This window comes from Pseudochaenichthys georgianus, chromosome 7 (assembly GCF_902827115.2).
Source record: "Pseudochaenichthys georgianus chromosome 7, fPseGeo1.2, whole genome shotgun sequence".
In the NCBI taxonomy this organism is placed as follows: Eukaryota; Metazoa; Chordata; class Actinopteri; order Perciformes; family Channichthyidae; genus Pseudochaenichthys; species Pseudochaenichthys georgianus.
Genome location: NC_047509.1, coordinates 28989623 through 29002393, shown reverse-complemented (window position 1 = coordinate 29002393; position 12771 = coordinate 28989623). Strand labels below are relative to the sequence as shown.

The 12771-nt window shown below is 40.2% G+C and overlaps 1 protein-coding gene across 1 annotated transcript in view; it reads right to left on the bottom strand.

Moving 5' to 3' along the window:
* Nucleotides 1-12771, bottom strand: part of nphp4 (nephronophthisis 4) — a 251289-nt gene that overhangs the window by 37640 nt on the left and 200878 nt on the right. Inside the window, exons 18-20 of the mRNA XM_034087463.1 lie at nt 5202-5336; nt 2323-2513; nt 894-1117 (exon numbers count right to left, since the gene is read on the bottom strand). Of these exons, the coding sequence (XP_033943354.1) occupies nt 894-1117; nt 2323-2513; nt 5202-5336 (550 nt within the window). The remainder of the gene's footprint in view (nt 1-893; nt 1118-2322; nt 2514-5201; nt 5337-12771) is intronic.

Sequence of the window (12771 nt, the reverse complement as noted above, 5' to 3'; positions counted from 1 at the left end):
GTATTTAAGTATTACATGTACTTCCTTACATTCCACCACTATAGATAGAACATATTCTGAACAACAGAAACAAAATATTGAGAATGGAAAGGGCTGCTCCCTCTAAATTGAACCTTTGGCTAATTAGTCGTTTTGGTGCACACCTTATTAATGCTAGTCGACTAAAGATGTATACAGTCACAGACGGCCCAATATATAGCTGTACATTTTATGATGGTAGCTACAATTCTAATTTAAAAATGTAAATTCCTCAAACAAAACTTTGTTTTCCAACTGCCAACTAATTAGTGTAAAGGTGACGATGACAAATGGAACGAATCTGCATCATGAATTAGTGGCACTATTAGCTCCTACTGATGTTTAATGGAGCTTTAATTAAACATCTTTTACCTTTTTCTATAGAGCCAGTCTTGGTTTTGAGAAGCCTCCAAAAAGGAGCAGTTTGAATCATTTCCAGTACAATGCTGCTTTACTGCTCTCTTCTGTTAAGCATTCTGTATTCACAAGGTGTTTTAAGCAACCCTTGAAGCTAAGACTAGTGGTGAAAAATTCAGAGGAACTAGGAAAGGGCTAAAGCATCCCTTCAAAGAGCAAAGCACTGGATTGGATATGTCTCACATTGGGGAGATTCAAGCGTGAGGATGCAGCATCCTTTCCTAAAGCTGTGTGAAAATAGGTTCTGTTTTTGCACTCCCACCTTTGGGAACACATTGAGAACATGTGAACAGTTTCACTGTGCGGCTAATGGGGAGGGGAGTAATGGAAAACAATCACATCATCACAGTCGGAGGTGTTAGACTGGGACACCTATCAATGTACAAACATGTCATAGTGTTCTCAGGTTTCCTCTTTTTACGTGGAAAATGATCACAGGAAACAAACCAGAGTCTTACCTGAGCTCAGGGTCGTCAATGTGAACTGTGACGGTCTGAGGTGTGTTAAAGGGATTTCTAAGGACGAACTCTGTGTACTCAGCAGAGCCCAGGCTGGCGTAGAGCAGGTGCTGGGTAGTAATGGCCTGGCTCAGCATGTTGGCGATACACTCTGCCTTGCTGTGCTGTTCGCTGGGTTTCATCTTATTAAGTCCTCTGGTCAACCGTGCTTCCTTAGTCCGACCCTGTCAAGAGCAAAGGAAATTCCAATATCACAACAGGTGACACAATATCAGGAGAGTAAGATATGTAAAGTGATTATTCAAACCTTCCATTGTAAACATGAAGCACAGTCTACGGCGAAACGTCCTGGTTTGACTTGACTTATCGTACTTGCTTCAGTTTGAAAACACAGATTTGTAGTGCTACAGGAGACTATTACCAACATTTACCAATCGTTTTACCATCTGACGTCTTTCTATCAATCTTGTTTTGTTCCGGAATCTCAACAATTATTGTATTGAAAAGCATACAACAACATATTTTTCATGTACAGTCCCTCCAAGGCTACATTCTGATCAGATGTTATAGCTGGAACATGATGTACTTGGAATGGATGCTTTTCCAGCAGGAAAGTTTTATGTAATAAACTTTACCTCATGGCAGAGCGTTGAAACCACCTGTTCAAAACCTTTAAGGCCATTATATTTTTCAAAGGTTTGGCAAAACAATTACATACATTACATTTCCATCGCTCACTAAGTAAAGGTGTAGGGAAAATAATCAACATAATATACAAAGTTTTAGCGTTGATTTATTCATTACGTTTCTAAAGCTTTGTCCCTCATTAGAGGTTAAAGAAAACAGAATGGCTATCTCTACTTTGCTTTTCCTTGCACTGAAATTATGCCCGGCATGAACCTCGACCAAATTAGGTTGTGGCAATGAGCGCAGAAAAGTCTAATTTAATTGCAAAGCAACTCCTCAAATCTCTTTCCTGTACAAGCAGAGTAATATTCCACATAGTATCGGCTGTTACTGAGGTGTGAAACAACTAAAACACAGGTCTCACTACAGGAAATGCGATGTGTAAAATGTCTGAGACAGACATGCACCACAGCCAAAATCACATTTAGCATTTAGCACCCATGAGTGAAAGTACAAGATGAGCTTTCGGGTAGAAGAACAATTAACACCCTCTTGTACAGTCACTGAAACACAAGGGTTGAAGGGCACATCGCCCCGAGGATTGTAACACAGGCACGCTGTCTGCGAGAAGATCAACGCCTCGATGAAAACTGCCTCCTGACCTGTTTCTGGGCAAGAATGAAAGCAGTTTCTTTGCCTTTGTTGTCCGTTTGAGATTTGAGACGGCCTGTGGTGGTTCTGCTTTACAGATAAGCAGCCATTCCTGTCTCCCCAATGGCCCAAGTTCAAAGTTTGAACTAACCGTGACCTCCGCCTCTTCCTTGCCCTCCCATTGATGGACGGCGGCCATGCAGTCGAGCTTGCGGCGCACACCGTCGGCCTCGCTGAGGTTGTGGTCTGCAGGCACAAAGGAGTCCGATCCGATTCCGCGTCCGAACAATGGCCCGCTATCCCCATCCATCTCCAGTCTGTGTGCTTGCGCAGCATTCCTCGCTGTGAAGGAGAGACATGCCGCAATAATGAATATATTAACTGAACAGAGTGCAATGTAATCTCTTTGCCATTTTGACCATATGTTCTCAAAAACCCTCCAATTGTCCAAGGGAGAGAGGCGCTGACAGATTAAAGTATTGTTGGAGCACAAGGAACAACAGCTTGAACACAGACAACAGTCCAGTCAAACAACTGGCACCACTACAACTGGGCCAAAGCCCTACTGCTGGGTAAACAGACTTCCTTCCTCCTAAATTATCCTTGGAATGTATCCTTTGCACCAAACATCAAATTAAAATACCTGATTCATCTATGGTATGAGTCAGTAATCCAGTCAAAATTTGAACTGGATTGAAATGAGAATACCTGTGTACTATAAAAGATTCAACAAGAGCATACGCCAATCCCACTCTTTGAAAAACAAAAACACAGAGCTGTCTATATGAACTAAAACTAAAGGAAGATGAATGAAGCACTGAAAAAAAAGAAGTTCTTGTATGACTTTAGGCATTGAATGGAAAATAAAGTTTTTTTCCAAAAAACCTGTTTATTCCCCAAAGAAAGGCTTCAAAAGTATTTTGGTATCGGCTCTGTATCTCGTGTATCTTATTTCCACCATGAACTTTCATTAAATAAGACGCTTGCTGAACTGGAGTTTAGGAAAACACATACATATTGATAAAACACGAGCAAATGATGAAAAGGCCATCATTGGCTTTTGCAATTTGGGAAGAAAAACAGTTGCAAATATATGAAACACAAGCAAATTAAGGAACAGATTTCAACCAAAAATGTAGATTCCCAGGAGGCAACTGTTAAGATTGCATGATGCCAATATTACTGGAGATATTTGCTATTCATCAAACGTTAAGACAATTAAAAACGTATTGTGTTCATGAGTTTTTAAGAGTTCCCTGGAAACTGGTTTTGTTTTCTAACTCAGTTTTGTTTGTTCTGCGCTTATTGCAATTTGTTTCTAGTTGGGTTATGCATTACATGTTTTACAGATGGCTGTGTTGTGTTCTAAAATATTGTTTTCATCATTTTATCTAACAATACAAACAAGTTTTCTTTAGCTGCAGTGTGTTGAGCTCTCTAGACTAACATAATTAACTGCTTAATGTTACAACAACCAATGGCATCTAACCAGACAACAGCCCCCACTATCTAAAACTAGTTATGTTGTATTTGAATTAAAAAAAACACAACATAAACGTATATTAAAAAAAATAATATTTTTTCTAACACTTTTATTCAGGTTTTATTCTTTTTTCTTGCCCCACTCTAAATCCCCGACATTTCTCCCCAAGTCCTCTTATCTGAGAGGCATTGAGTCGTGTGCCAGTCACCTAACCAGATAGTGTCTGCTTCCTTTAGAGCCACAGGCAGGCAGGAGTGGGACAGACACACACACCGACACACCCACACACACGAACACACACACACAGCGTTTCTAACTGTTGAGAGTGGGCTCCAGTGAAAGCAATTAGGGTCCTTGTATTTTTGAATGCCGCAGGAAGGTGGAGTGGAAAGAGCGAAGAGTTCAGCTTGTAAGAGAGACAAGAGCAGTGGAGAGATGGTGGGGAGGATGAGGGAGACAGGTAAGAAACAGACCGTGTTTGCACAGTAACAAGACAAGAGCTGGGAATACATTATTGCAACAGTTTAGGGAATATGTTTGGAGTGAGCATGCATTTATTTGTAAAAGCACATGTTTGTTTATCCGTGATTTCATATGAATATTTATGATCAGTGTTTTAGTACGCAAATATATGTGAAATGTAATACAATATACAGTATAACAATGTTGAGGTCTGTTCTCCTCAGGGTGTGATGTAGATCTGCCAGACTTAAAGAGCGCAAATCCATATCAGGTTCATATTTGTATTCTGTGACTCTACTGTGACATGTTTCCATGCTTTAATGTTCAAAAAGCTCTTTATTTTTCTCATACTGCCTGTGCTGCAGCACCTCTTTTCACCCTCTGTCTGAAACCAGAGCTCTGATTGGTTAGCTGGCCGGCTCTGTTGTGATCGGTAAACCAAGAGATGTCCCGCCTCTTTAGCCTGTCCCTTACACAATATGTTTAAGAAACTCCATCTGGAGGGAGCTTTGGGATTTTAGCCTTTGCAGACCATATACCTGCACAAAAACATATATTACACACTACAAGATAGGGAAAACCCAAAAAAACATAAAAGGTCCTGTTTTCCTTTTTGTTTTAATATTTCTGATGCTTCTAACTGCATGTGTGTGTCTTTGAAGCATACAGTAGTCCTGTTAAAAGGACAATTTAAGGAATAGAAATCAGTTGACTGGAAACAGCTTGTCTAATTGAGGAAAAAATTGCTTTCCCTGAGTGTGTGTGTTCCTCCACTTGGACTGTGGCGGGCCACCAGAGATGCTTCTGCAGGCTCAATTAGGCTGAAAATTGAGTGGTGCAGTGGTGCAGCCAAGAGACCAAATGTGAAATGGATCTGGTGGTGTTGATAAAAGCAGCAGCATGGTCACCGCCCAAATGAAAGGCACTAATTGCTCTGTGGCGTAGAATCCACACAGATACATGTGTTTAGACATACACTAAGTGGAATAAAATGTTGGCTGCACTGTTAATGAAAGTGAAGTTAATTGATATGTTAGTACATTAACACTGACAGGATCCACTGGGCTCTGGATGAAAATGCTTACCATTGAGTCGGAGGATATTTCTCGACGACAGGCTTCCTCCTCTGAAGCCACCGGTGACTATGCAAGGCGTGATGATGTGAGGATGGGACGGCATCACTTCTGCTGCCTTCCTCTTGCTGGGATCTACAGGGCAGCCTGTAGAAGGGAAATACAGATTATAAAATAAAAAAATTAACATCTAGCGATAATATCAACATGGAAAGCACCTCATGGAATGTGCTTATTAAGTTCATTCATACCCTAAAACTTTTCAACAGCAACCCATATACTTTATATATATTCTTCCCGTGTTGTCATTATCAGACAAGCTGTATACTGTGTACATGCAGACCAGCGCAACTTACAGGAAACAAAATCAATATCTGCTACGAGTTTGACAAGTGCGCTGACACTTGTGTCACTTGCTAGCGTTACTAAAATAATCAAAAACGAATGGGGAAGGATTGTATGAAACTAATTTACAGTGGATAAACTTGACTCAATGAGATGACAAATTAACATGCGGCCCCCCACCCTCTGGAACTCCCTTCCACAACACATCAGAGACTGCACCGACCCCCCCACTTTCAAAACACTGACCAAAACACACCTCTTCAGAATGGCTTTTAATTTGTGAATTATTGTGATGCTCTTTTAATATTTTTTATTCTATTTTTTCTCGTTTTATCACCACTGTAAAGCGTCTTTGAGCACCTGAAAAAGCGCTTTGAAATTAAATGTATTATTATTATTATTAAAGCTTTTATAGATGTTCTCTTTTATTTACTTTAATAAGCATTTAAGAACTAAGTGTATCATCATTGTTAACTGATCAGACAGAATTTTCTGCACAAAAACTGCTTTGCAGAAAAAAGGACTTCATTTAACTTTTGAACTACAAACATTTTTGGAAATATTTCATTAAAGATGACTTAAGACCCCTTTTTACGGTTTTTTGTTGATGTTAGTGCAGGTTGGCATACAACTGTGAGTCTCGAACTCATTTGAGAATCATTGGGTTAATCATATTGTTTGTTTGAACAACTCAATAAAAGAGGCACTTCACATGAGTGAAACCAAGCATTTTTGTTTCAAACTGATGAATAGCAGTGGTTGCTAATGAGCAAAATAACTAACAGGGAGAAAGCTCCCCTACAGAGACTTCAATGAGGAATGTGAGCCTTGCCTTTTTGATCTTACATAAAGCCTGAGGTTATACTACACTAACACTACCAGGATACTAACTGATAGAAGAAAAGTTGTCTTTGTTTAACTTCTAATTAATTCTATTTAAAGACCAGATCAGACATCCAGCTGTGGCTTTAGACTCGGGTGTTGCCACTTTTTGAAGTAACAAGCTAAACCAAGTTCTGAAGCCAGATCCCATTGGTTTGGCAACAAAATAAATCAGTTTAAGCCAAATTTATCTTTGAAGTCACATGTGAGACAACACATTTTCATTGTAGACAGCCGCCAAAGTGAACAGAGTCCAGGTTAAACCCTGGCTTAGGCAGGATCAATACATGAAGAGGAGCTGACAGCGATTAATTAGTGGCTTGAAATTGCCAGAGAGGTCTGGACACCGAAAGCGTGTCGATCTGATTGATGTGTTGGCCCCTGTCTGTTTTTGGCTATGGGCTGGGTGTCAGAGATGCAATAAGACAACTCAATATACAAATGTTTTTAAATTCTACATCCAGCCATCAAACAGGGATGACCACATTGTGACATTTTTTTTTTTTTTTTTTTTAAAGAATACTGAAATTTTGGAATTGTCCAATCATGTTCCATTACAGAAGCCTGATTAACGATGAATCACATGGCCAAGTTTGGGGTTATCCTGCAAAACAGCCTCATGAAAAACAGAGTGCCTCTACCTTTCTGCCCCTAAATGGCAAAATCCTCATTTCCCCCCCTTTTTTAAGTCCAGTGGACCAGTGGTGTGCTTGTACACAGACAGTAAAGGATGGTCACTATTAAGTTTCTTCTAGCAGTAATTCATTGTGCACAGAGCCACAACAGTACAGTAGGTGTGGGAAAGGCTTGCTTATATTTTTCAGCAGGGTTATTTTTGCAAAAAATGCCTGGTATTCAAATATGACTCACAATGTCAACTGGCAGCAATGTTCCATCTCTAAGACAGAATCTTCAAATACCACAGGTCAAAATACATATTTTATTCAATTTACAGGTATACTGAGGCCCACACTTGTAATGAGTAGGACACAGTTTACAACGGTTGACTGAAGAAGTAATTCAAACAAAAATGTTTTTAATTGTAATCACAGTGCACTTTAGCCGCTTTCACACCAAGTACTTTGCTGTACTTAGTGCCGGCGCTTAGTGCCTGGCACTAAGTACAGATCGCGTTCACACCGGAAGAGTTCCCTGAGGGAAGATTACGCAAATGAAGCCGCTGACGTCATTTCTTCTTCTTCTGCTTTGGGTTTACTGGCAGGCCGCAAACCACTTCACGGCGTATACTGCCACCGGAAGTCCCCGGAGTTGAGGACTGGCTTAAGCAGTAGAAGCTGCTGGGACTCCCAGCAGCTTCTACTGAAGCCTTCCGAGTAAATTGCCACAACGCCGACACCTCCTCATCACTCCACCGCTCCCATTTTTTTTTTGTGTTGCCATAAGTTATTCTCTCTCCGTTGGTGCGCGGGGCTAATGCTAATGCTAATAATGCTAATGCCAGCAAATACAATGGCGGCTTCAACACACCTTTCAGAGTTTTATAGGGCGTGGTTTAGAAATAGAAATTGGTACTTTTTTTCCCCCAGGAGAGTACCACCTCTCTAGTACCACCTCTCTACGGGGAAAAGTACGGGGATAAGTACTCCGGTGTGAACGCGCCTCTTGACATATGCTCCCATTACTCCCATACGTTTTTAAGCATCGGAGATTCACAACATACCGATTGAGGTGCTTAATTGGGGTGTAAGAATGTTAAGCAGTTTCCGAGAGAAACCTAATTTGGGATGCTTTTAAATGAAATATGGTGAGTGCAGTAATTAAGTGGAATCGCCGCCCATAACTCACACCTTAGTGAGCCTGTAGGAGTTTCCGAAGAGGAGCCGAAAGTACCCTCCGAATCTTTTAGAGGCAAACTCCTTCATCAACAAACTGATAATGGATGGCTAAATGAGTAATGGGGAGCTGCTGTTGCCATGCAAACAGACACAGACAGAGCAGCTCTGCAGATTAATGGGTGAGGTGTCTGCCGTCCCGATGCATCGCCCTCATCATCCATCACCCTTCCCTGGCCACACGACTCCGGCGAATGTATTTGTTTGAGATATATTCCCAAATATCCCAAATATTACCGTGAAGACATTACTTCTGCTGTCGTGTAAACATCTCCAATCAATAACAAAGCCATGGAGATTTCATTCCCAACGCCTCGTTATTGGCCTTTTAGCATGCTTTCGTTTGTGTGCAAGAAATGCTTTGATGATGGATAGAGTATAATAAGCCTGCAAAGGACGCGATAAGACGAACGTGCTACTTGCCAACAATAAAACAAATGATTGAGCTTGATGATGAGCCGAATTAGGTCCCTGTGATTTAATCAGTCAATCTTTTTAATTAATCGGCTACCACCACAGCCATCGTCATCATCAGATAATACCTGCTCTAACGCTAATCTTGGTTGACATGAACGTCTTGCTCTCGGTCACATTATCTGTCCCTAAGTGCTGAATCACACGGGCAGATTGTTAAAACAGAGCTGTTGATCCTCATCAATGCGATGTAAGATAATACTTGTGTTGCAGAAAGAGAGAGGCGTTGGCTGCTCCGTGCTGTCTGTGTGCAGGAGTCTCCCTGCACCCCACCTTGCACGCCCTCATTGCTCCACTGGCAGTTCTCGAGGTTCAGGCCCCAACAAACCAGTGATTTACCGGCCCCCAGAACAAATGTGAGCAAGCAAGCAAAGTAGTCTGCAATATTGGATGTATTCTGCCTACCCGTTCAAGGCCACTGACCCTTCAGAATAACCAGATTCCCCTTTTCACCCCAGGGCTAAAAAAAGCAAGTTTGATAAACTTGGACCTAACCGCAAGAGCTTTTTAACGAGTAAGACGTACTGTATGTGCAGCCCTTAGGGAAGCCACCTAGCTAAACTAATTGTTAGGTATATTTCACTGATATTTTGTTCCACTGTTGGCAGCTTTAGGCGGGGTTTTCTCGACTCTCGCCTGCTGCAACAGACAGCCTCTCCAGGGCTTATCAGGCCGCAGCAGATGAGGAGCACTGTGAGGTCTGGAGAAGGTTCTAATCTGTCTTCTCTGTGCTGAAGCAGATACATGCTTTCTGTTGGTGTGTGTGTACATGTTTGTGTGTGTGAGAACAGAAAAAAAACAGACAGTGAAAGGTAGTGAGAGCTGAAGAGAAACGATACAGACACAGCTCAGTCAGCAAAACAATTTCCTAAAAACAGGTTTTCACCTTTCTGTCGAATGTGGGCTCTCCTGCTTGAATGTTTTGGCAATGTAGCTAATATGACCTTTTCATAAAGCTTACCTCAAACAATGTGTAAAATAGAGTTGGACCATCCAAAGCTATTATATAAATTGCCTTAGTAGCCTTGGCTAGGACATACTCATTTGGATCCTGTCACGATAACATTTAAGTGATTTAAAGATGTTATCAGCCAAAATAAGTACCAATTTGTTGCATTAAAGCTGCCCTAATCCATAATCCAAATACATTTTATAACAATCGATCATTCTCAATGTGTTATGTGAAATGGGTCGCTCACAGTAATGAACACACAAAGATTTATCACCAAACTTTGTAATTCCCCATATATCTATTTAGAGTTTTAACGTCCCACAAACTCCTTGTTTCCAGGCAGAGCTGTTCCTGCGACGGAGTTGTGATCACCAAACAGCAGGCAAGAAATATGTCTAGCTAGTGTTAATTATGGAGCATCTAGCATCTTAATAAATATTTGATGACCAAGATTCAGATAACAAATGGCCAGAAATATAATTCCAATTGAACAGTATTGTTGCTCCATGTCTGTTGGGTGCGTCAATGGGCAACCGCATTGTGATGTTTCTAATAGTAGAGTACAGATTTAATCAAATTCTGAACCAATGTTACATGGAGATGGCTACATTTCTTCCTGTGCCGAATAAAATATGTCGTTTACGACATGTTTCCTTTGGGGTGCAAATCAAACATATTGACACGAGTAGCATACGAGTAGTTCATGGATAATTGGAACACATTTAACTTGTCTTTGCCTACATTTGCATTATCCAAAACAAAATACTTTTGCATTTACTTTAATCTTGGCTTAAACCTTAAAAGCACCATACTTTGTGACCAGTCCTACAGACGCTTCATTACTTTAGAGTTAAGTTTATACCCCTCTGTCATACAGTTTATTAACTTGTTCTACAGCCTAAAATCTATTCAAATTGCTTTTCTTTACTTTTTGTATTTAATATATCCTTCAGCTTCTATGTATATGCCATCTATCTATGTTGTGTTTGCTTGCCTTTGTGTTCCAAAGAGATAATAAAACGTAAGGCCATCAATTAATCCACATAATCTGTCTGTGGGAAAGCTCTGGGTTTTACATCACAATGACAATGTGGATTACAAAGATTATTCAATGTTTTTCTTTATTTACCATCTTTGGGACAAAGTTGCTAACTCATAAGGACAGTTTCGGCTTTGACTCAGCCAAATTGGACCCAAAATATAATGTGAACAGGTGATACAAAATAGAAGAACCCGTTTTCATTTGTGTTAAGGGTTAAGATCTCTCTCAAGTGCATCTCTTCCCCCTGCCTCTATCTCCATGCTCCAAGCAGAGTTCATGGGGATTTAGCAGATGAAATCAATAAAGCATTGAAGCTTTCCTCTGGATTCACCATTGGATCAGTTTCATGTGACGAGCAGGCAGTCGTCATGGTTTATGCACTCCTCATCTGCTCCTACACTTCTCTGTGTGGGAGTACTGTTTTTCCCTTCCTCAAGACTTCATACCACAGCTAAACTAAATCCCCTGGTGTTTGAGCCACCATTTCACAACTCTCTATGATTCTGATTAAGCCACTTCCTTCAGTTCTTAACAACGCTATTAATAAAAGCTGCTTTACACAATGATTGAATAGGCCTGACAGCGTATATCATTAGCATTTAATTAATTACTCGTCAATCCCACCTTGTGATGATTAAAAAGGATATCATTCGCTGTTTCACTCTTTTTTTATTCGGAAATGTCAGTCTTCCACTCACTCTTTTCCAATAAAGCCTGATGAGTTCCGAACGGGCGGAGTAAAGACATAATTAATAGCATGCATGACTGGAACATCAAATAAGAAAAGAAGGAGAGAGCCGTATGTAGTCGGGATTGCATTGCTTTCGAATTATAATGGCAAGAATGATCATATAACTAAAATATCTAAACATATCTTTCTAGGATGTCTACGTGACCCTATAGCTAATGGTTTAATGCAGAACAATAAAACAAAGATCACCAATGGAACTACATGCTTTACTTACGGCTCTCCTGATCAGACTTTCTCTTTTTAACAGACTGTCTTCATTTCTTCATGAATTACGATGACTTCCATTCTGCCATTTCTCTAAATGCTATTATGTTTCTGTCACTGCATTTGTTTCAAATTAAAAGCCTATCAGGAATGGGAGGGATTATACCCTGTGAGTCCCTGGAAGGCATTTTAATATGACAAATCTGTACACAAAGTGTTGGGTTTCAATGACAGTGGCTTAGCAGAGATAAAGGGAGGCAGCCTCTATAACCAATGAAAACAGGGAACATAGAAAATGGATTCTGTGTTGTATAAGCTAGTTTAAAAAAGGTTTAGCTAATAAAAGGATGCAGTAATGAGATCAATTTGAAGGCCGACCACGGGAAAAAAACCATTGGGTTTTGGTATAACTCAGAAATTAAGCTTTGTGGCCAACAAACGTTTATAATAATCTCAAAATAGTAACATCCACTTTGTGATTTTGGAAGTGTAAACGCAACGTGAGCAAATAAAAAGCTAACGTAATGCTAAAAACAAACTACAGTAAATCACATGTTCAGTATTTTTATTTAATAATTTATAGATATATATAATAATAAATAGAAACTGCCGTTTTATGACACAAATAAGTTTCGGACAATCACGAGTAATAATTGATGTATTTTTTTGTCGTAGATAAAACGTGAAATTCTTGTAACCAAAAAAAAGCATTGACTTCGAGAAGTGGTAAAATGCTAATTCATTTCTGGGTTGTAGGAAACATTACTGCATCACTCTATATTAAAGAATGTACTGTTCACATTAAACTAGCCAAGATTATCATATAGAAATGGCAAACTAAACAGGACATTACTTTAAATCAACAAGATCCTCACAACAAAAATAACTGGGACGGGTGGCGCTGTGGTCTGTGCATCTGATCATCAGATCAAGGGGGGTGCTGGGGAACTCCAGTTCGAAACCCGCTCCTGCCGCCACTGCGTCAGGCCGTTGTGTCCTTGGGCAAGACACTTCACCTGAACTTGCTCCTGTGGGTATTGTCTACATATTTGCATGTATAAAAAATATGTGTAATGTGT